The sequence below is a fragment of the Thunnus maccoyii genome, chromosome 7 (genome assembly GCF_910596095.1).
Source record: "Thunnus maccoyii chromosome 7, fThuMac1.1, whole genome shotgun sequence".
Classification (NCBI taxonomy): Eukaryota; Metazoa; Chordata; class Actinopteri; order Scombriformes; family Scombridae; genus Thunnus; species Thunnus maccoyii.
The window spans coordinates 11,150,619-11,173,735 of record NC_056539.1 but is presented as its reverse complement, the minus strand read 5'-3'; the positions used below and the strand labels follow the sequence as shown (position 1 = coordinate 11,173,735).

The 23,117-nt window shown below is 39.8% G+C and overlaps 2 protein-coding genes across 5 annotated transcripts; one reads left to right on the top strand and one right to left on the bottom strand.

The window, feature by feature from the left end:
- Positions 1-240: 240 nt before the first annotated feature.
- On the top strand, positions 241-5,775 carry tmem161a (transmembrane protein 161A). Its single transcript, XM_042416749.1, has 11 exons — positions 241-356; positions 913-1,016; positions 1,103-1,186; positions 1,400-1,491; positions 1,607-1,763; positions 2,041-2,256; positions 2,343-2,486; positions 2,599-2,712; positions 2,811-2,985; positions 3,194-3,290; positions 4,233-5,775. Exons 1-11 carry the CDS (start codon positions 354-356, stop codon positions 4,535-4,537), a joined length of 1,491 nt encoding a protein of 496 aa, XP_042272683.1. The 5' UTR covers positions 241-353; the 3' UTR covers positions 4,538-5,775.
- Positions 5,776-7,467: 1,692 nt separating this feature from the next.
- Positions 7,468-19,640, bottom strand: mef2b (myocyte enhancer factor 2b). 4 transcript variants are annotated; one of them, XM_042417144.1, is made up of 10 exons: positions 19,531-19,640; positions 19,381-19,412; positions 15,099-15,171; positions 13,392-13,595; positions 13,035-13,163; positions 12,510-12,696; positions 11,001-11,149; positions 10,616-10,730; positions 10,297-10,408; positions 7,468-9,630 (listed from the first exon to the last, which is right to left on the bottom strand). In XM_042417144.1, the coding sequence occupies exons 3-10, from the start codon at positions 15,150-15,152 to the stop codon at positions 9,318-9,320; spliced, it is 1,263 nt and encodes a 420-aa protein (XP_042273078.1). In that variant the 5' UTR covers positions 15,153-15,171; positions 19,381-19,412; positions 19,531-19,640; the 3' UTR covers positions 7,468-9,317. The 4 variants fall into 4 exon arrangements, with proteins under 4 accessions (XP_042273078.1, XP_042273077.1, XP_042273079.1 ...); XM_042417143.1 differs by having other exon boundaries at positions 19,381-19,639; XM_042417145.1 differs by lacking the exons at positions 19,381-19,412; positions 19,531-19,640 and adding an exon at positions 18,651-18,713.
- Between the last annotated feature and the right edge of the window lie 3,477 nt (positions 19,641-23,117).

Genomic DNA, 23,117 nt, shown 5'->3' with positions numbered 1-23,117 from the left:
TGAACGTGAAAACAGTATTTTAGTGTCAAACTCTGCCCATACATCATTCTGCACAGTGAAGTTCAAACATCCAACTGAAGTTACAAAATGAAAAACACATTTTTGAATGGAAAGGCACTTCAATAACAGTACAGTAGTTCACTCACGCTAATGAAGGTACTGAGTTGTAGAAGTTATAGCGGTTGATGTCGAAGTTACAACTTACGCAGCTTTCAAGGAGAACCTGAAGGCAACGCGTACATCCGGGACCTGCAGTTAGTTTCACATGTCGGTGGGTTCAGCTGTCAGGACTCTGCTGCATGTGAAGAAGCTACGGCAGCTTGTCTGTACAACTACACCTTTCAGAAGAAGACATGGTAACTCAAGTCACATCCTGTATTTTTGGCATTTTATTACCAGTCTTATCAGCGTGCTGTAAAGTTCGCTAGCAAGCTCTTTTTGCTAATATCGGTCACTATGAGACTACTAGTTGCTAATGCTAACTAGCTAGCTCAGGTTTTGCAGCAGGACCGACAGCTGCTGAAGTTTGGCTAAATTTAGCACGATAGCCATTTGCTAACTTTCATTCATTTTGCAGTGGCTTTCAACACACTCTATGTTTAACCTTTTTGAACTGTATCTCTTGCTGCTGTTAGCTGTTTAGCATGGTATGTGACTTAGCTTCCGCAGCCTGTGATGTGTGAACTAATTCAACTACCTTTGAATGACCTCTTCTTGAAGCTTTCTGGGGTCTTGTATGCTGAGTCTACAGAAAATACTGTCGTTGTCGTCACGGTTGTAGGGAGAGCGCTCCTACTCTCAATATCTGATACTTAGACACATGTGATGTTAGCTCTTCATTTTCATGCACAGAGATGAAGTTTCAGAGTTGGATCTAATGCTTTAACGTGTGTGTGTGTGTTTGTCCTGCAGGCGTTGATGGGAATCCAGCTGGTGGTCAGTTTGCTGGCTGCCAGCATTATGCAGAGGATGGCTCCACATTACTCATTTGCACGCTGGCTCCTTTGTAATGGCAGGTACTGTCACCCACTTCTGTCAGGTAATAATACACATTTAGCGTGCTGTGCACTGTTTGAAGACATGTGCCTGTTGTTCCTTCCAGTCTGTTCCGGTTCAAACACCCGTCAGAAGGAGAGCTGTGTGCGCTGGCAGGGAAGCAGATGCCCAAACAGAACAGGAGAGACAGGTGGGAATCAGGGGGGAAGGGTCACTAAGACTGCAGGAAAGAGTCATGTCATAGCAGTGGTTAGAGGAAGAACACCATAATTTACATATATTTGCACTCTCTGGAGTAAATGTGTTATTTCTGAGCAAAATGTTGACTACTGCAGTTTAAAAATCATTGGACTGTAATACTCAGAAGTATATTTGTGTTGTGTGTTGACGTGTTATTTTCTAGGAGACAGAACGGGGAGAGCAAGCCTCTCACTGTGCCCAAAGACATCGACCTTCACCTGGATCAAGCTCCAATCAACGCCATGGATGCCCTTGGTAAAACAAACACTGCTCTATCTACACAACTGTAACATTGTGAAAGTACAAACACTGCTCAAGCTCAGCTGTTGACGCACAAGTAATATTTTTTTCTTCTTGTGTCCGCTCTCAGTGCTGCGGTTTTTCCTGGAGTACCAGTGGCTGGTAGATTTTGCAGTCTATGCAACTGGTGTCTTCCTCTTCACCGAGTGTTACTACAGTGTGGTGGATGCCAGCAAAGAAGTTAATATTGGAGCCATCTGGTGTGTCTTGACCGTTCTCTTCAGTCTGTATCCTTCTAACTGTAAAGTCTGTATTGATTGAATATTCCTAAAAAACATCATCAAATCCCAAAGGTTATGGAGCGTCTAGTCACAGTTACAAAATTGTAACAACCTATTATCATTATGTAGACCTAGTGGTAAAAAAAAATCGATTAAAAATAAATTTGATATTTTAAAGATAAGATAAAATAGTGTCACTAAAAAGATGGAGACTCTTGGACTGGACTAATAAATGCATTAAGTTTTCCATTTCAGTTGTTTTCATTTAACCTGCAACTCTCAGAAAGACCCTTCACACTCTGATGAGCCACTACTTTCGCTCTGAAGAGGGCGGTGAGCGCTCGGTGTGCCTCGCCTTTGGCTTTCTGTCTCTGCTGGTGGCCATGCTGGTGCTGGTGGTCAGAGAGGACTACCTGGAGTTCGGCTTGGAGTCTGGGTTTTCCAACCTCTTCGACAACATGGAGATCTTTGCCAAACAGCATGGCTATGCTGAGTGGTCGTAAGTATCCGTCTTCATAGTGCTTTGTTGTGTAAAAGGAAAAGGTTGATTTACAATGAATTGATTTTGTATTTGACTCATTTCAGAATCCCAGTGACCAAGCTGACAGTGAAGCTCGGTCTGGCTGCTCTCTGCGCTTACATCGGTTCTCTCCTGGCCTTCCCCGGACTGCGACTTGCTCAGACTCATCTCGATGCGGTACAGATGAACTCAGGTCGTCCATTCATCCAGTAAGAGCTGATACATTTACACGGCAGAAAACAATGTACATTAGTCCATATGTTGTTATTAAAAACATCAGCAGTGATTGGCTCGCTCAGATGTCCTTATTATTTCCTGCAGGATTCTGCTGCACATGAGTTTCCTTTCTCCAGTGATTGTTTTGGTTCTGTGGGTGAAACCTATTGCGAGGGACTTCCTGGCAAACGCACCCATGGGAAAGACCTCTGTCACACTGTAAGTGCGCAAACTGGATTTGCTCGTTTTATAAAATAACCGTCAAGAAACGGTGGGTCCTGATTTTTGCTGATCTTCTGATAATCTTGTTCTTGCAGAGTACCCAGTGCAGTATTTGATAGCGTGCGTCTTTGGATCATCGTGCTTCTGTGCGTGCTGCGGCTTGCACTGACCCGCTACCACATGCAGGCCTACCTCAACCTGGCTCAGAAGTGGGTGGAGCAGATGAAGAAGGAGGCGGGACGTATCGCTGCCATTGACATTCAGAGAAAGGTCAGATACACTATTTGTTTTATGTATCATACAGTGATTTTTATTTTCCTCCTTTTGTGTCATAAATAACTAAAAAGAGAAGAGTTGAAGTTCTGTTCAACCTTTTTTGAATTCAGAAAATTTTCAGAAGCTTTTCTTGACAATAGCAGAGCAAAAACTCTACAACTGCAGGTGCAGAGTAAAGTTTATGTAACTTGTTGTTTTTCAGGTCACACGTGTGTTTTGCTACCTGACTGTAGTTACTCTCCAATATCTGATTCCTATTCTGCTCGTCCTCTTCTCCACACTGGCCCTCAAAGCACTCGGTAAGTAGAACACCTTCACAACCACCATCACAACCACTGCGGTAAAAGAAAAATCCACAAAACAAACATTTAATTCATGATGATTAACTTTATCAGGATTTGAACCCTGAATCTTTATTTGTCCAAATGTAGATATCCTAATGTCTTATTTGAGCTATTTGACAGTACAGCGGCATTACATAAAAAAATAATCTATCTAGAATATATGTATTATATATCAAGGTTTAGTGTGAGTCATTCATAACAATCTTTTAAAAGCCTGTCTTCTTACTTTTTCCTCCAAGTTCACTGGTGAATATAAATATTGACTAAAGCTGAAACTATTAGTCGATGAGTCAATCAAGACAAAATGGATCCCCAACTATTTTGATAATTGATTAATAACTTTGAGTCATTTTGAAAGAAAAAAATCCCCAAATTCTCTTGTTCCAGCTTCTTAAATGTGAATATTTTCTGGTTTCTCATAGAAAACCATAACCCAAAGATATTCAGTTGTCACTTGGGACAAAACATGACATTTCAGGTTGTATCTTGGGCTTTTTGGGAAACAGAGATTACTAAAGTAAAACACAGAACTCCTGCACACTGTCTTCTTCATTTGCAATTAAAAAAGATTTATTGGGAACAACGTTTCAGTACACAGACCTTCATCAGGTTATTTTACAAGACAAAAGGAGAGACCATCTTAAATACATTGGTTGACCCATGTGGACCAATCAGAGCACACTACAGACTGACATCACTCATTGAATAAAGCTTTATACATAATCACATCATGGCACCATATACATAAACAGGGATTGACATTCTTCACCATTTTCTGTCATTTTATAGACCAAACAACTAATCGATTAATCAAGAAAACAATTAACAAATTAATGGATAATGGAAATAATTGTTAGTTGCAGCCCTAATACTGACTGATCTTTTCTGAACTTCCAGGGGACTTCTCCTGGGGGGCGGGCGCAGAGGAGACCCCTGGAGTGACACCAGCATTGCTGGTGCCCACAGCGGCACCCGTGTTGCCCGGCAGTCTGGATGAAGATGAAGAGGGGATGGAGGATATGGAGGAGGACATCCAGGCCACAGTAGCCCACCTGTCAGAGACCTTCACAGCACTGCGGTCCGTCCTCACTCCGCTCTTCTTCCGAGGCTTCTTCGCCTTCCTCACCTGGTGGGTGGCTGCCTGCCAGGTGATCAGCTCTCTGTTTGGCATCTACTTCCACCAGTACCTCATGAACAACTAACTGAGGAGTGCACTGGGGCTGCACAGGACGCATTCAGACAACTGAGCTGAGATTTCATTAAAACACACAACTGCAGACAGAGTGCACCACCAGAAGTTTTGATAAAGGTGTGTTGAGAGCGGACAGTTGATGGGCACTGTCTGTTGCAATATTGGCCACCTTATGGCTGTTAGTGACCAGCAGGGTTCTGGTATCAATAACACACATGTACAGAGACAACAGGTCATCTTCCACCTACTTCAGCAGAACCTTTTTTTCTGCAACCTTTCAAATGTATCTATGCCAGTGTTACCTGAATAGTTCTTCATAGAACATTGTTAAATGCTGCAGTTAAGATGTTTAATTCATACCAGGATAGTACTAGTATTATTATTAGTACTTTATCCCTGTGTTGATAAGACTTTTTATTTTTGAAAGGGACTCTTTGTCACCCTTAAGGAACCGATTCAAGAGTGCTAAATGTTTTGTTTGTTTTTTTTTGTTTGTTTTTTCAGTTTTTCTGCTGTAACATTTTGATTGAAAGGAAGTCGTGAAGCTCAGATCCAGCCAACTGACTGTGAATCATTCACAGCTGTGTTTGTGGCAGTGTACTAGTGTCTGAAAGCTGTCGTTATTATCGAAAGAGTTTCCGTCAGAATTCCTAAGTGCCTGGGAGCTCAGGGATTTTGAATAAATTTTGAAGTCTCCCTTCTCCCTTTTTTTTTTTTTTTTTTTGTGTGTGTGTATGTGGAACGAGGATTGGTCTCACTCTGTTAAATAGATGAAGTTAACGCTCCAAATTCTTCTGTTTTGTTTTTTGTTTTTTTTAAATTTCCAAACACTACTCACTGGCAACGTTTTTAGTTGCAGTGTCTTAATTTGCAACATGCGTTTTTAGTTTTTTGCTGTTTTATCGCCAATCAGTAATATACATGTATGATCAATCAAAGCCTAATCAGTCTTGCGTGAGTGTATTTTATTTATTTATTTATGATGCATTGCCTCAAATAACTTTTGTTATTTAGAAATGATACAGATGCTGTAAACTGTACATTTCTGTACTTTTAGATTTTTGTGTGTTTTGTTTTATTTGTTTGTTTTTTAGGTAGCGTATTTGAAATGAATGCTCTGATATAATACTGTGAAGTTAACATGAAAATGTTGCTTTTTGAGATTTTCTGAATGCATGGTGTGCAAACTTTTGGCTGTAACCTGAACGTTTTTGTTTATGTGGCTTAATAAAATATGTATTATTTTCAGTCTCATGTCATTTTAAAGTTCCCAGTTCCTTCAGTTTTTCTGCCGAGGAGTGTGGGAGATACCATCGATAAAACAATTTCTTTTAGAAATCGGTGCTCCAATTGACAAAAGACATTGTGCATGACAATAGTGTCTCGCCGCTGTGCTGAGTCCTGAACTCTGACCCCAACCTCCTGAAAAGATCATTCTTTAATCACTGATAATTACTATGAACCTGGTGCCCCTCAAGAGTCTGGGAAGAAATATACGTGCTCAACTTGGCTACAGGAAGTGTTGTATTATTTGGACTTCCTCCAATTTATTTCATTTAAACTGCACAAAACATCCATTAGTCAGTGCGGTGTAAAAACATTGAAAGTAGATTTATAAGCTTTATGACATTATCACAACATTCAGCTTTACATGCCAGTTGTGTAACAACAGTCAAGGAACGTGACCTTTCACCAGAGCGAGACTGGAGAGGCTTTTTGTCTGAGAGCTGACATGATTTATTGGTGATATCATTTGACTTCCACGTCCAATCAAAAGCCACAAAGGTTCTCCAATTCAGGGAGGGGCGGCCACGTCGCTCTCTTTTTATGTGCACTGGGACATGCTTCATCGGAGGATATCAATCACATTGCCACTGAGGAGTGGAGAAATTTGGGAGAGTTTCAGTTAACAATCCATCTCATGTATAATTGTTGTCTAAAATTTAGCATTGGGATGTTGTCACAATGCTGCTTTTTTACCATTGTTAAAAAAAAAAAGGTTTCAAGGGGAAATGTTTCTTTTCCTAGGTTGTGTTATTGTTAAATAACATGATTGAGGAGCATTTTTTAAGTTGCACATTTGAAAGCACTGTCCTCACCCGCCATGACCAGCCGAGCTGTGTTCCTCTGTGAGCCTCTGACAGATCTGGGAGAACCGCCGGCCTAATGAACTGAAAGTTGACGGGGTTGACATATCTATATAATCATATTAATTATGTGCATCTGTGCTGGAGGCCTCAGGCCCCCTCAGTCTGCTCTGTGGACTGCAGCAGGCCAAGTCAGGCTGCCATGGCTGGCTGTGGTTGCTATAGAAACCAGGATGTGTGTGTGTGTGTGTGTGTGTGTGTGTAGGACCCAGACATGCCCTACAGACTGGGCCGGCCTGCTCTCAGGGGAGCAGACCAGACATGACCCCAGTGAGAGTCTCTTTTCATTTAGGGAGGAAAGACGACAGAGATGGACCGGGGCAGGCAGGGCTCGACTCCTCTGTGCTCCCCCCTTTGGCTTTTAGTTGAAATGGAAAGGAAGGCAAATGCTCCATAGGGGTAGCATAAGAAAACGTTCTGACATAGTTACTGTGAGACAACCAGCTGTGGAAATGAGCCTTTTTGTTCTGAATGTATTTTTTTTTTGAAGACATAAAGGTTTCCAGGCTTTTTAAGTGGTCCATTCTTGTTCCTCGTGTTTGGTGGCTGCATGGTGAGTTGCCTGACAGGGGCCAGACATGATAATGAGAGAGTGTGTGTGTGTGTGTGTTCAAAAGATGGAACAGAGGTGAATAAGACTAAATAAAAGGCCGCATGAAAGCTTGATGGCTACACAGCAGACAGCATTTTTATGTCTTCAGATTGAATGTACATGAAAAATTGACAGCACCAGAATCACTAAATGTCATCTGTAAGAAAAGGGAAAAAAGGAAAAAATAGTCCAAGACAAATGTACAAATCAAACTGTTTTTTTTATTTAAAATGAATCACAACAAATGTCAAATAAAAATCTGTCTCTGTTCTGTTAGTGAAGCAGTCAGCAAACATAAAAACTCAATCCAAAACATCAGAATACTGATAACTTGGTTTTTCATGCTTATATTAATTCACATAACTGCATAAAAATAAAAAATAAAATGAAAGGGAGCTAATTCCACAGCAGCACTTAAACTTGAAGACCTCCACCGGCTCACTGAATCTCTGCTTCTTGTCACGGTGTGTGTGTTAAAAGTCCTCAGGGTGAACCACTGAACCTGTGTCTTGTCATAGAGATTCATTAGATAATTAATCACCAATAGTTAAGGATGGTCTTCCCTGCTCTGCATCTTCCTCATCTGAAACAGCGAAGATGTTGCAAAATAAGCTGACCCCTTGTGGGCAAACAGTGGAAACTCGTCAAATGATAGAAAACTTGAAATATTGAGTATATTCTGCAAAATGAAACCAACATGAACAGAGATCCAGTGCAAAAAGTAGATTAACAGATTTAATTACAACCAAACATTCCTCAATTCTGAAAAAAAAATGTAATTTGTGGGTTTTTAATGAAATATTCTATATCATCAAGTAGGCCGAATATTTAGACTCATTAATTACAGTGTCTCATACATGTATAAATATCATAAGACAATAATGGACATAATATCTGCATTATGAAATGAAACCCTTCAGAAAAAGTTGTATGAAAAAAAAACTTTGATAGCATTTTATATTATTTAAATCAAACTCGACCCAATATAGAAGATTACACACAGTACATCTTTGGCTGTTGCAGTATGTGATCGTAATGCATAGGGACAAATATTAAACACTTTGGTCTATAGTTGAAGTAGACTACCATAAGTTTTGTTATTAATAAAGTAAAAAGATGAAACTAGTATTATTTGGAGGAATTATACAACTAAAGCTTAGCTTATCCACAATTACAGTCTTACGAAAGAAACTATTATTTTTTTAACTTCACGAAGAAACCATCCTGTAAATCCCTGAGTCTCACTGATGGCCAGAATTTTAAAATGTCCTAGTGTGCAGGCACATTTCACCTCTTCAACAAAGGCCAAAGCTACAGCAACAGGTGATCTGGTCTCATATGGGGGAGATTGTCTCACCACATTTGGGCTAAAAGCTAAAACAATAAAGCATTTATAACAACAAGGGAATTAGATGTGAATTTTTACTGAGACACATTTAGTTGGGCTGATGTAATGTGTTTTTCTCCGGTGCCTTCTGTTTTTTACTGTAACATTTAAACAGTCATTTCACCACATCTAGGGCAAACAGTGAACTACTCAGAGGCGTCACTGAGGACCACTTGGAAAGCCAAACATGTACTTAGATGTGTTTCGCACTTTTGGAGAAATTCAGTTGGTCCCACTATGCTGCTGTTGCTAAATTTCAGAAAAGTCACAGAACAAAACAAACACATTTCAAATTGTATTTTGATTCACATTGGCTCCACACAGAAAAAAAAAATCTAAACCTAACCAAACAAAAAGCAAAAAAAAAAAAAAAAGTCTGTATGCATCTATCTCATCATCATGGGATCAATCAAGTGATGCAGAGAAAATTCTCCATCACCCAGGAGAGACCAGCTCTGTGTGAGGAGACAAAGAGAGGCTTTCCTCTCTGGGATGATGGGGACAAATGGACCCCATCTCACTATCTTCTCTCTATGATGTGTGTGTGTGTGTGTGTGTGTGTGTGTGTGTGTGTGTGTGTGTGTGTGTGTGTGTGTGAGAGAGCACTGGTTTTGATGGAAGATAGCTGATTGAATAGGAGATGGCGGTAGACTGCGGCAACCAGCTATCTCTGCCACCCGTCACTTATCTCTAACTGCCTGAGCGCCTGCCCTCCTTCCTCTTCGTCTTGAAGGTAGCCGGCTTTGGGAAACTCCTTCGTCTCATTGGCCGGACGGGATTCCGGAGGGGTATGGCGAGCCGAATCAGGGTTGCTCATTGGAGAATGCTGCCTGAGGTGGTGTAGAGGAGGGGAGGAGGGCGAGGACATGTGCTCAGGAGAGCTACGCTCCGATTTGATGTTGAGGTTGAGGGAGGAAAGATGTGGAGATGATGAGGAGCAAGACTGAGAGGGGAAGGAGCACCCTCCACTGGACATCCTAGAAACAACAAGAGGAAAGACAAAAGAAATCTTAATTCAGCAGTTATGCTTAAAGTTCAGCAGGTTCAACGTGATGACAGTTTAATGCAGTTAAAATGAATGTGCGTGGCATTTGAAATTCTTCTGCCATTATGGATTAAACAGTTACAACACAGATACTTGAGAAAATGACCTCGAAAATCTAGTGGTAGCTCACTTTAACACAGCTAAACACAATCTTTCCACGTTTAAATACGTCGACAGAGCATGTCAAAGTGCCCAGAGAGGAGGGGATGACATAAATAATATCTTATTGAGGAGAGATGATTTTTACATATTGACAAATGATCCCCAAAATTTTAATTTTATTTTTAATTTTTCTCATCTTTCTTTCATGTTTTCCTTTTTCACATCCTATCTTTCATATTGATTGATTTTTTTTTTTTTTTTACTCAATTTTCTTTTATCTATTTTGGGGTTTGCTTGTTTTTCTAGGTGGGAGGGTTGTTGTTGTCTGACTGTTTATCATACTGTTTTGTGTTCCATTATTAGACACTGTTTTGTGCCTAATTAAGATCTGGCTTCTCAAGTCGTTGAACAACAACAGTAAAAAAAAACTGTCCAAAAAACTGCTTGCTGACTCTACTTTATGCTATGTGTACAATGTACGCATTAATGTCCTTACCCTGGGCTTATATGAGGCCCGTGGGGCTCCTGAAGTGGCTGCACTGGTTGCCAGGGGTTCACTGCTCCTCGTTGTAGACTAACAGAGTGATAAAAACCAGGTTGGCTGTATTCTGGAAAGAAAAGACACACATATGAATAAAGGGATGAAAAAGAAAATGCAAAGATGGATTTTTAATAAACCAGCATCAGTAAATGAAATAATAGATTATCTTCACTTTAATACATTAATGTTTTTTACATTTAGGACTCTTACTGAGCTCAGATTTTCTCTATTCACTCTAATTTACTCCAGAATTGATGATGCAGAGCAGACGTACCAGAGGCTCCAGGGGAAGGGAGGCCGTAGCCTCCCAAACTGTGGCCCAGCAGCCCTGCCTTGCCCATAGCCACCATGGAGCTGCTGCTGTGCAGACCCTGGTACAAGAGACCTCTCTGCTGATCAGAGAAAGTGTAACAATCAAGTTTGTGGTGATACAGGGACATCACATTTATGCATACAACATAGAATTCACAAATATCATTTCTATCAGCGGTGTGAGTGACTGAGAAAAACTGTGAAACTGCTTGCATGAGTACAATTTGCATTTATTGGTGTGTTAATTCACTTTTGATAAAGAGTCTCATGCCTCACTATATACAGTATGTGTTAGTTTTACAAACACCCATTAGTGTAGATCACACTGGATAGTAACAGCTACTCACAGCAGAGTTGTGGTTAGCACGTGTGGCCCCCATGCCCTGATTAGCAGCCTCTCCCCGCAGGTTCTCACTGCCCAGGTTCAGGGGAGGAGGGCTTTTCATGTCAAGAGCTCGGTTCAGGTTGCCGTGGGAGAACACGGAGTAGCCAATGCCTACAGTACCCAGTGAAAGAAAGGAGCAGGAAGTGAAAAGAGATGTGAGCTTGTTTCACTTGTAGAGCAATAGTTTATTCTCTGTAATACATTCTTCACCTCCTTCTGTTTCTGCTTCCATCTGTGATAAAAAAAAAAAATGAACTTCTTCTTTTAGGGTGACCTTTGAATTAGTATGTGACCTTTATGGGACATAAGGCAGCCAAAATGTAACTTCATGTTAATATTTGTTAAACAATTCAGTGTACTGATGAGCTGAGAGAATCCAGTTTGAACTGATCATATATATATATATACATACATACTAAAATCTATTCTTCAGTGTATATTAGTAGATAAACTGCAATAATACATTTAAAAACACTATAGTGAACCATTTCATATCTGTCAATGATCAGTGTCTAATGACATCATAGTGCGTCCAAATAGTTTAAGACTATAAAAGAAGCTGACATGACTGGCAGGTGTGATAAATTCTGTACAGAAACCACAGAACTGGTTACAGCCTCTGTCACACTGGAGGAGGGCCAGTTTCACACAACAGACCGACAGCATGTGCATATTAGTTTACGCACACACACGCACACACACACACACACTTCCTGTGAGTTCACAGCCAGCTGCACAGAGGGCTGACAGTGTACATATGCATTTTATAGCGAACATTTAGTGAGACCCCAGAAGAGCATTTCATTGATTTTCATGCTAAATGATTTGCATCTATTTTTAAGCGAGAATGATCACTGCTCAATATTTCAAACATACGGGAACAAATGGTAATATTCTGTAAAACATTGCCAATTTGTAAATGGACAGCTTACATCTTCAATGCCATTGAATGCAATTAAAACATTATTTTCCATTCAGCGGAGAGTTTTAATTTCATGCCGGCAATCATTTTCTCACATTCTCCAAATAGTGTACATTTAATGTAATGAAACTCTTCTTTAATTCATTAAACTTTGTTTTTCTGACACAGAGACAGCAAACAGTCATATAATAAATGAGTGTAAAAACACATTAAAAATATAAAAGAAATTGGATGATTTGGTTCAGTATTAAACTCCTCTTTTTATAAAGTTTGTGCAATTTCTGACTACCATTATGGCATACAGTTTGTAGTAATACACATGTGCAGTAGGTATAGGTTACTCTCCATTCTATGCAGTATGTGGAATCCATCTGACAACTGTTGGGTACAAGACCAACAGTCATCTGTTGGTCTTGTACCCAGTGTGCTGGTAAGTGTGTTGTGAATCTCTAAATTAACATGCTTTTGCACAAATAGTTATTTGGTAATTGTAACAGTGATTCTGTTATTGGTTCATGGTCTCTGTATTCTTACCCTCCCCCTGCTCACCTGAGTGTGGAGACATGAAGGCGGTGTGTGTGTGTGGTGCAGCAGGGCTGGCAGAGCCGGGTCTGGACAGAGTTTTAAAGCCCGGGGGTCTGTGGGGGGCCATGCTGGATCCAGAGGAGTTGGGGAAGCCGTTCTCGCAGCCTGCAGACACCAGGAACTGGGCCTCCGGTGACAGCAGGGATGGAGCCTGAAGTGTAAAATAAATACATGTGATGACAGTATAAGAATTTAAGTACAAAAATTTTACAACAAGAGAAAAAAATGTAAATTTTGAATAAAGAAATCTTGTACTTTAGAGTCAGATAATTGTTGACTTGTGGACATTTGAGTTCTTTTGAGTTGTTATTAGGACAACGGCAATTCTAAGAATTAGAAGAACTAACATTGAAACTTCTAATCTTTCGAGAGAAATCAGATAATGGCTCAACCTCCCTCATTGTATTGGGTATGTGCTTTTGCTTGTATGATGTGTGTATGCGTGTGTACGATGAATATGCAACAGCAGATGTGTGTGTGTGGACTGACGCAGAAGCGCTGGCGAGCCAAAGAGAGATCCATGCCCTCGCTGAGAGGATATTTGTCTGGAGCCACCTGCATGCTTTCTTCACTGTCGAGCTCTGAGCTGTCGAGACCGAGGCCTTTCCTACGCAGAGTCTGATGCAGAACAGAAAGTGCACATGAAAAATCACCCAAAGTGACAGCAGCACTTGTCAGAAAAGCAAGAATTACATATGAAGGCTTTTGTTTTTTAAAATGCAATACTCTATATCTATTTTTTTTTTCTAAGACATGAGTTACTTTATTGTTAGAAAGTGCACTGTGATGATTCTGACACTAAATTATGCTTTACTGTCATTTCCATTAATAGCAGCACGGCAATACCTCCAGTATGTCTGTGTTAGTGCGACTCTCGTGCGGCTCGCTGTACTCTGTGTATTTCAGCAACACTTTGTCCATGTCTGTGCTGGCATACTGGAACAGACGGTTGGTGCTGTTGAAGATGATGAGGGCGATCTCACAGTCACATAGCACGCTCAGCTCATAAGCTTTCTTCATCAGACCAAACTTGCGCTTGGTAAAAGTCACCTACGACATGAAAAACACACAGATTACACTTGTGTCAACAGTAACTTCTGCCAGTTACTGATGATTTAAAATAATATATGCATCTTAAATATTCAGATTAATCCTAAAGTCAAATATGTGAAAAAGTTGCATCATAAATATTTCTGCCTATTGAGCTGCAGGACTGAGAGATGCAAATAAACTGAGCTCTTGAAGCTAAAGTGTGTTGTAGCAGAATTTACAAAAGAGAAAAGCTATTTAAATGCAATACTTGAAGCAATTTAAAGTTATATATGTATATATGTATATATATATTTATTTATTTATTTATTTATTTTTATTTTTTTTTTAATGGAAAAGCAGATTACACAAATCCAAACTAATCACTTAAATATAGGCCCTCAATTCAGATAATGTAAACCACCAAAAAGAAAAACAGCAGTCCAAACATAGTTTCCTTGTGTGCATTTGATGTGTTTTTCACACTGTTCACACATAACAATATTCATGCTGTCATGGTAATATTAACATAGCATTTGCATTCATCTATAATTAGTGTAACATATTGATTAAAATATAAAGAAGCTATGAGTGTGATGTGATCATTTCTCACCATTACCTCAGTCTGTGATGACTGAGAAAAATATATTTAGCTTCTGACGACACAAGATTATACTTTATGTATACAATCTGCATTATCAGATTCATCTTCCTTCAAACTTATTAAAAAAAAAAAAATCTTTTTAAGCTTTTATTATATTTTCGGCCTTTTGGTGCAGAACAAAAAATCACTTTCACTGTTAGGTCTTCCACAATTTTGTTATATTTACAGAAGCAGATTATTGTTTGATTCATGTAATTTTTGCAATAAAAAGCTGATTTTATTTCATATATACAGTAGGTCTTACGCTCATCCAATGTGAATATACACCTTTCTTAGCTCCAAACACTCAAAATGTGTCCCATGCATTTACATCCAAATCAGAAAAACATTTTTTGTTGCGTGGGACCACTGTACTGCTGGACTCTCAGCTGTGAGTGTACAATACTATATTTAAAATGACATCTGTGGTCTAATTTCTTTTGCATATCATGCACTGCTCTCCGTGTGCCGTTTCTGCCGACGTGCAGATCACAACTACCTTACTACTATTTAATCCTGAAGTCTATAAAATATCAGAAAACTGTCTTCAATGCACAAAACATAAAGATATTCAATTGACAATTATATTAAACAGAGAAAACCAGCAAAATATTCACACTGCAGAAGCTGGAACCAGAGAATTTTTGGCATGTTTACTTAAAAATTACTTCACATTTATTTGAAATTTATGTGAAATAGTTAATTAATTTTCTGTTTATCGACTGATCAAATAATTGTTTTAGCTCTAGTCACAACAGTTAATATGACACTGTACAAATAACACTGATGGGATACAATGTTACTATTATTTTATGGTATCGTACATGTAGCAAAAATAGTTCTGGTTTTAATTCTATTAAGGATGAAATATGATCGCCCACCTGTCTATTTCTCTGGTCCAGAATACGAGAAATCTGTATTTTCTTTCTTCCCATCTTTTCTGCTGTTTGACACCTGCAAGAGAAGATATAACAATGTTATAGCAGCAGAAATGCAATACGTCTGTGTTAGTGGCATTCATACTGCTGCAGCGAACGTCAACAAATAAATGTAATATGAAACACCATTTACAACATTTCCTCCTGTAATTCAAGGAAAATAAAAGCTGTGTTAAAATTTTTTCTTGAGGATTTAAGTAACGTTTGTAAGCAGTGGCCGCAGAACTGATGGTTAATTATTATGCAAAGAATCTGAGCCTGTCATCATAGTACGAGTCTAATACTTCTTTTCGTGTTCATTCTGGTGGGAAAATGTCATCCATTTGGTTTAAGTGACTCAAGTCCCTTCCCCCTTGGTAAGGGCAGGGTGTTTATTTTTACCACCATGAGGCGATGCAGTCTAAAGTTAGAGCAGCCCTTGCCGGGCCAGCAGTCCACGCAGTCTGACACCCCCACAGTCTGGGTTACCCCCGGGCCAGCAGCACAGTGCTCGGCTGCACCGCACAGCCCCAAGAGACAGGGTTAAAAATACAGTCGATAGCTCCTTTTAAAGGTTCAGCAGGCAATAGCTAAAACCAAACAGTAGAAGGAAAACGGTGTGTTTTTGAAAGACGGCTGAAGCTAAAAGCCACCCACTCCTCTCTCATGCAACCAGGTCAGAGAAAAAAACAGGATTTGGAGGGGCAGAAGCCAAAGACATGGATGGATTGCGGTTTGCTTGAGAATGTCCATTTTTGAAACTCACACCCGCTGTTTTTCTATTTTTCTGGGTCTAGAAAACCCCTTGTGCTGTCCCTGTCTCTGCAGGACCATATAGAGCAGGACACCATAAAGAAATGTGAAATCGGAGGATTATATTCACTGATGTTTTTGCACCATGAGATAGCCATGAAGCGACTCCACTGCAACACCATACAACAGTAAATCAAATATATACACCAATTTGCTGCAAGTTTAAGTTGTCTCCATTTTACACTCCACTATCAAACGACTACGTTAAGTGGTGGTCTGACTCCTCTGACATGACCATACAGTATGTCTCCAAAGCCCAGAGGAGTTTTCACTGGTTTTCCCCCTAATACTGAACATGTATTGGACTTCTCTATATTTAGTAGCTTGTCCCTCCTGATGGTGCCTTAGCGGATATGGCGTCCGTGTTCCCACGACCCCTAAAGTGCCCGCTGTCCCTCACTGTAAGCTTGGCACACAGGCATCTTGAGCATTTCTGAAAGAATCCACCTCTTTGCCCTCATTATTACCTTATAAAGTCCTGTGATGTCCACTGTGCTGAACATGCTGCAGAGACAAGACACACCTCAACACTGACAGCTGCAGATAAAATCGTCTTTGCCATTGTCTCTATGGTGAAAAGAGGGCAGTAAGTAAAGAACCACAAAAACCAGCATCGGCCTGTCTACCTACCAACTCAGCTACCACAAAGAATTCACCTCACAGCAGGTCAAGCTGTTCTGTTTTTCTTTTTTTTTTTGTACCAGAAGTGAGAAAATTTAACCTCATATCGAGGCATGTTAATGGTGTGAAGAGAGGGAAGTGGGACATATGCTCTAAACAGGGCAGACAGATCTTTATCAATACAGAAAGTTCCTCTCCTCTCAGATATAACCAAACTATCACCACCACAGACAGACCTGTTAAAACACATGACTAGCTGGATAAATATAGCGACACCTCCAGACAAACGGTGTGGAGTTAACTACAGAACTCTATGTGGTTTAGTAAATTCGTCGAAGACCCAAAGACCGAGACAGACAGGAAAAGCGTGGCTGTGCCTCACACAGCAACTAATTCTGGATGTTTTCCCGTACGACAACTGCCGTTTGAGGTCCGCTTAAGCACCACAACTAGCCAAGCGGCACGCACTTATTGTTTGTGACCTTTCATGTCTGAATCACCTCCTAAGCACAACACCTCTAAGAAAAGGAGATAATTAAAGGAAATAGCAGTGCTATCATAACACATAAAAGAGAATCCGCTGTGTATCCTTTAACAGTGCAATAATTGCACATACACGCACGTGCCCCTGGGTCCTCTAGCTTCTATGGGGAACGACTGCACCTTTGTCAGATGTCTTCCCAGAGGCGAGACAGTGGAAAAAACTAAGCACAGACACATAGCAGCAGCACCAGCACACAGTAGCTCAGCTCTCTGCGCATGCTGCACCCTGGGACCTTCTCAATCATCGAAAACACATGTACAGAAACCTAAAAGCTCGTGCATCAACAAACAACACCATTCTAATACCTTTGATCGGCTTTTGTGAAGATACTCAGTAATATATCTCACTGCATGTTGTTCTTGCTGCAGTGAACGGCATGCATGAATGAGAAAGAAAAAAAAAGTAGGGCATTTGTAGAGTATTGGGGGTTCAGCTTCAATGGTTTTCTTTCCATGAGTCATTCAGAGCATGATGGCAGGTAAATGTTTCAAAAACATGGTAAACATATTAAAGTATATTAGTCAAGGAAGCCAACAGCTTACAGCCCAAAACAGATTCTAACACCCTTATCACACCGTCTCCATCACAGAGGCCCATTAGCAGCATTGGTTCTGAAATGCAGCAAAAATTCATATGACCTAAATAATCAAAGGCTAATGCTGGTGTCGTTTTAATTTGGGGAAATTTTAAATGTTGGTTTTCCTCGCCACTGTCTTCCTGCTGCTCTAAAAACATTATTTTTCATTTGTTGACTGTGCAGTGAAAGCAATATAGTCACTGAAATACATGCACTGAAGGACAAGCTGCTGAATTAGACTGATAGCCTCAACTCTAATCGTTAGCGCCGGAGCAGTGTGAATGACGTTTTCACTATTTTAGTCACTTTAGTCACTCTTGTGAAACTCAAGTTCTCTGTTCAGATGTTAGAGAAAACAGGCCTCTAAACTGTCTGCCAAAATAGTCCATTTGCATGAACCAATACATAAATCAAACCAATGTTTAAAAAAGGGTGATGGCCAAGGACGGCACCATTTTACTCATTCAAATCAAAACTGAAACGTATTTTAAGAAGAGGAAGCCCTTTCTTCATTTGTTAATGAGTTTGTCACACTTTTGCGGCTCGTGACAGGTTTGAGTTCACAGCTAACATCTCAACCTAAAAGAATGCCATTTTTACATGAAAGCACAAGGAGCTCAGCCTATTCAGGACAGGGTCTCCGGGGTCAGACGGTTCATGTGGCTCATTGGGCCTTTGCAGAGTAATGGTGAGGAAATATTTGTCTAATTTTAACAGGAGATAATTGAATTGCCTTGATATTTTTTGATAGAGCCAGAATAGCAATGCGGGCGTGAGCTGAACATTTGATCTTTCCATAAAGAGTGGAAAAGGTTTTTCAGGACTCAAGTTCTCTGAGAGCCACTGGAGCCTAAGAAGCTGTGAAGATGAGACACACCTTAATGACAGCTGGCAGTGAGTAACTTCTTGCCATCCACTTATTTTGAATACAATTATATATGTGATTAAATTAGTTGCAAACCATCTTCAGCCCAGGTGATGATGATGATAAGCTTGATGGCAAATGATTGAAAAGGCAAGGAAGGGATGAAATAGATGAACTTGGGAAGATGTCATAATTAGTCAAGAATTAGTAAAACAAAATCAAATAAAAAGTCAATCTATCTATCTATCTATCTATCTATCTATCTATCTATCTATCTATCTATCTATCTATCTGTATGAATCAAAGTGGCAAATTGCAATTTTGCTGCTCATATCTCAGTTAGGCAATAAAAAGCAGAGGGGGGATTATGCTACTACTTATAACAAAGAGTAAATCTGGAACAAATTGAGCTGAGATGCTTCTTAAAGTCAAGCCAATCTATGCTGAATGGATTCAAAGGGTCATGGGATGCGTCTATATCCAAAGTTTGCAATGCAGAGCATTCGGCGCTAAAAATAAAAACTGTAAAAATACATAGCTTAAAAATTGTTTGCGGATAATTAGCTAGGCCTAATAAATTGCTGACGTCATTCAAAATAGACCGTTTAAGAATAGCCCGTCTGTCCCCGAGTTGCCAAGCATCTCTTTTCTAATATAGCCTCATCTATAGGTTGCTCTCAATAACACAGCAACAGGTACTTTACTCGCAGCTGTGGCATAAACACTGCACCACAGGGAAAACCCCGACAAACTTTTCTCATTTGCGTCCTTAAAAATTAAAAAAAAAAAAATCTTTAAAAAACAGAAACTGAGCATCTGATCTCACCTGTTCTTCGATCTCGATTTCTCTTTTCACCTCTGAGTTGAAACCGCTCGATCAAGACCGGTAAGACAGGACAAGTCGCGAATCAAAGACATGTGCAGGAGAAGTCTTGTCTTTGTGCTCTGGTCTTTGTGTTGATGTAGAGATATTCACCTGATGCAGTAGTAGTAGCGGATGGTTTAGGAGCGCTGCTTTCCAACAGCTGGCTGCTGCAGCCCGCCTCTCTCTGTCACCACACACCCGCCTCCTCAGACGCGCCATTGGACACACTCGTCCGCCTCCCATCCGCCTTTAAACGCAGCAGTCACTCAAGGCTGTCTGTGAGTTCACAGCAGAAGTAACACTGCCTACACTTTGTTTTTCTTTGTCTTTATGTCACGGGGGGCAACTAAATATTTCCACATTTAAGCACAGACACCAAACGTTTGGTAAGATTTGGTGCCAGTGAGCCCTGGTTAGGTAGTTTTTTGTTGTTGTTGTTGTTGAATTTCATCACTGGATGGGTGGGGGTGGGGGGAGGAGGTGACTGGGCAGTGGAAAGTGCTGTTTTTTTGATTTGCATATTTTAAAAAAAGAACAAAATCAATGACCCTCATTAGTTTTGAAAGACGCATGGGGAAAGTCTGCTATACATCTAAACCGCATAGAAAAAGTGCAAAAGTGCAAAAACATATGTGGCACGCTTCTTCATTTTCAAGTAGACCACCATACTCTGAGGTTGTTGGACCACATTTTGGAAACCACCACTTAGCAAATTGACGTCATTTCTGATTTCGTAATAATGTTCTTACTTTGCCAACACTTTAACATTTCTTAAATAAATTAATATAAATTCATAGGTAGGATTTAGGATGGAAGTGATACAATTTCTTCTTGTGAGAGTTTATTCTCCCTCAACAGATGGTATCAGTTCATGTCAGAAATGCAATTGCTAAGTGTTCTTCATATCAGGGTCATGGGCACAGTGTCTATTCAGTTTGTTTTTCCAAAATGTAATGATCGAATGATGAATACAGCAAGACAGCATGGTGAATTATTAGTTTAGTGTTTAATGTCTGTAGATAAAACAGATTATAAACGGACCACTGGCTAATATGTTTGATAATAATATGCATGAAAAAAGGCCTGAAAAATGCACAATATACCCTAAAGCAGTGATTCCTAACCTTTTTTGCTTGTGACCGTCATACAAATCAATGTCTCATGACCTCTTGTCACAGGTTGAATGAACTGTGAGCATTTCAGGGACTGTTTAGAGACTGTTTCATTTGTATATTCTTAGAGGCCAGAAGAGGTAAAACTACACAGCATTAAACCATACAATAAGGAAAAAAGCAAAGATAAAAAATTACAAAAAAAAAACATGAATGTAATTTTGTGGAGCAGAATTTCAGGGGACACTACCCGCAATGGTTGTGAACCACTGCTGTAGAGACACATGCTCTGTGTGAGTTATGTACCATATGTAACATGATTATGAAATAATATTAAAAATGTCATTTTGCAATGATATGATTTTGTGAGATTTTCTGATCTGAAAATCTCACATTCATTCAGGGCTTTATTAAGCTGCCCTAAAATTATGGTGTCTGTGTGAAAATGTAAGAATCAGAGGGGATGTTACGGCAAAGCAGTCAAGTGAAGTATAGTTACAAAAGTTATTTTTGCGTCTCTTTTCTTAAAACTACAATCATGTGAGAGTCCGTCACTTCATCATTTTAATGTCAGCGCACGTCGTGTGAAAATACAACAGCAGTAAAACTTTTGAACTTTTGAATGTACATCAGGGTGACCTGCAGACCACCATTCAACCAGAGGAAGAAGCTTCAAGTTTATTGAAGTGTCCTCTGGCAATTCACTGAATCCCTACAGGATTAATTAAGTGTCCTACATCTATATGTTCAGTGTATCAGTCACATCAGTATAAGATGGCTGAATTATGCTGTTGTTATTGTTGTTTTGTTATTAGATTAATCAAAATGCATTCCAGATTATAGTCACCATAAAACATTTTCATTTTGTCTACCTCACCTGTACATATAGGCCTGTGGGTTGGACAAATTTACAGGAACACCTAACAACAGTCTATAAAGCAATGCAACACCACCATAATCCCAAATATTACCAGAGCTTGATTAATAGCTCTCGACAGTCTCCACAAATATTTAAGATAAGCTTCACAAAGTAATACTTTTTGGCAAGGCAGCTGTATTGGACTGGATTATACGGTGCAGTTATTAGTTACTGTGTTCACCCCTTGTACATAATATCAGCTACAAACACATAAATTAACCATGAAGATAACTGTGATAAAATAAACTTATGTTTGACTGGTGAGTGTGTCAACTGCAGCACTGTCCATTCTTGATCTGGTGTTTTCTACGTTTGATAGGAAGTGAACGGTGTGGCTGAGGAAAAGCAAAAAAACAAAAAAAAAAAGTAATAAATAAAAGCAAAAGAGTCTAATGGAAAGCAGACATGCTGTCAGCATAATAGATATATTTAGAGGTAATAACTGAATCACTGCATGAGCTGCATTATTGACTATATTTGGGATGTGACACAATGCACCTCTAAAAATAATATAGTGACAATTTATTAGCACAGATCATCTGTGGAAGTGTGGACAACAACTCTCTTTCTCACACACACACACACACACATACACACAGACACACACAGACACATAGGCTACACACATACTGCAAGAGCTATATGCACACACAGACACACACGGTTTGACATCCCAAGAGGTATCTCAAACTGTGTATCTGATGCAATAGTTAGCAACATCCCTGCAGACTGCCACAGCCTTTACCTCCAGGAATCATAAGCGTGGGTCCCGCCAATCCAACAGAGAATAGTGCAAACCCCCATCTGTAAATACAGCATGCTAATCACATGCAACTAGAGGGAAATGATATCTTTCCTCAGTGTTGTGTTTATGCAAGTATATTCTTCATAAATGTATTCTAAACACCGTGAGCGCTTCATCAATCCGGGGACTGAAGGCTGAATTAAATTGGTTATAAAAAATTGTGAACACATAAAGCAAGAACCATAAAGTAGAGACTCTAGTGAGATAAAGATGCCTTTGAGAACTTTCCGTAGCAAGTCCTTTTTTTTTCATTTTCCTGAAACTTCTCACTTCTGCTTTCGGCAATATCAGCCTCGACCCTTTTAGAGCATGTGGTGAGGCTGTCGAATTCAGAAATAGCCTCCATGGTCAGTGTACATATGTGAGAGCAATTGTTCACATTGTGTACCTTTATAGCTACAGTCTTATCTACATCTCAACAGAATAAGGGTTACACCTTAACCCCTCCAACCCCCCAACCTCTAACAGAACAATAAAGCCTCTGTAACACAAGTCACAGACTTTTAAGTATGTCAAGGTGTGCGCGGGCCTGCAGCAGCGGTAAATGTCTTCATTTGAAGATCAAATATGAATTATATGAAATCGACTCAGATTAAGGGAAAGGTGACGAGTCTCACTGCACCGAAACTGAAAAGTATAGGTGACTGTTAAATCAGCAAAGTGAATGCAATAAAAAATAGGGCATCCCTGCTCAGCTGCGCATGTTTCCAAGGCAACTAGTGAAAAGTTAATCGGAGAGTCTGAGTAGTTAAGAATAAAAGGGGTATTCTACAATGAAGAGGGGTCAGCTAAGGCGGCCACTGCTGCAAATTCCTCAAACGTTTGCCTGTAATGTACACCCGCCATGGTGTCATTTTGCACA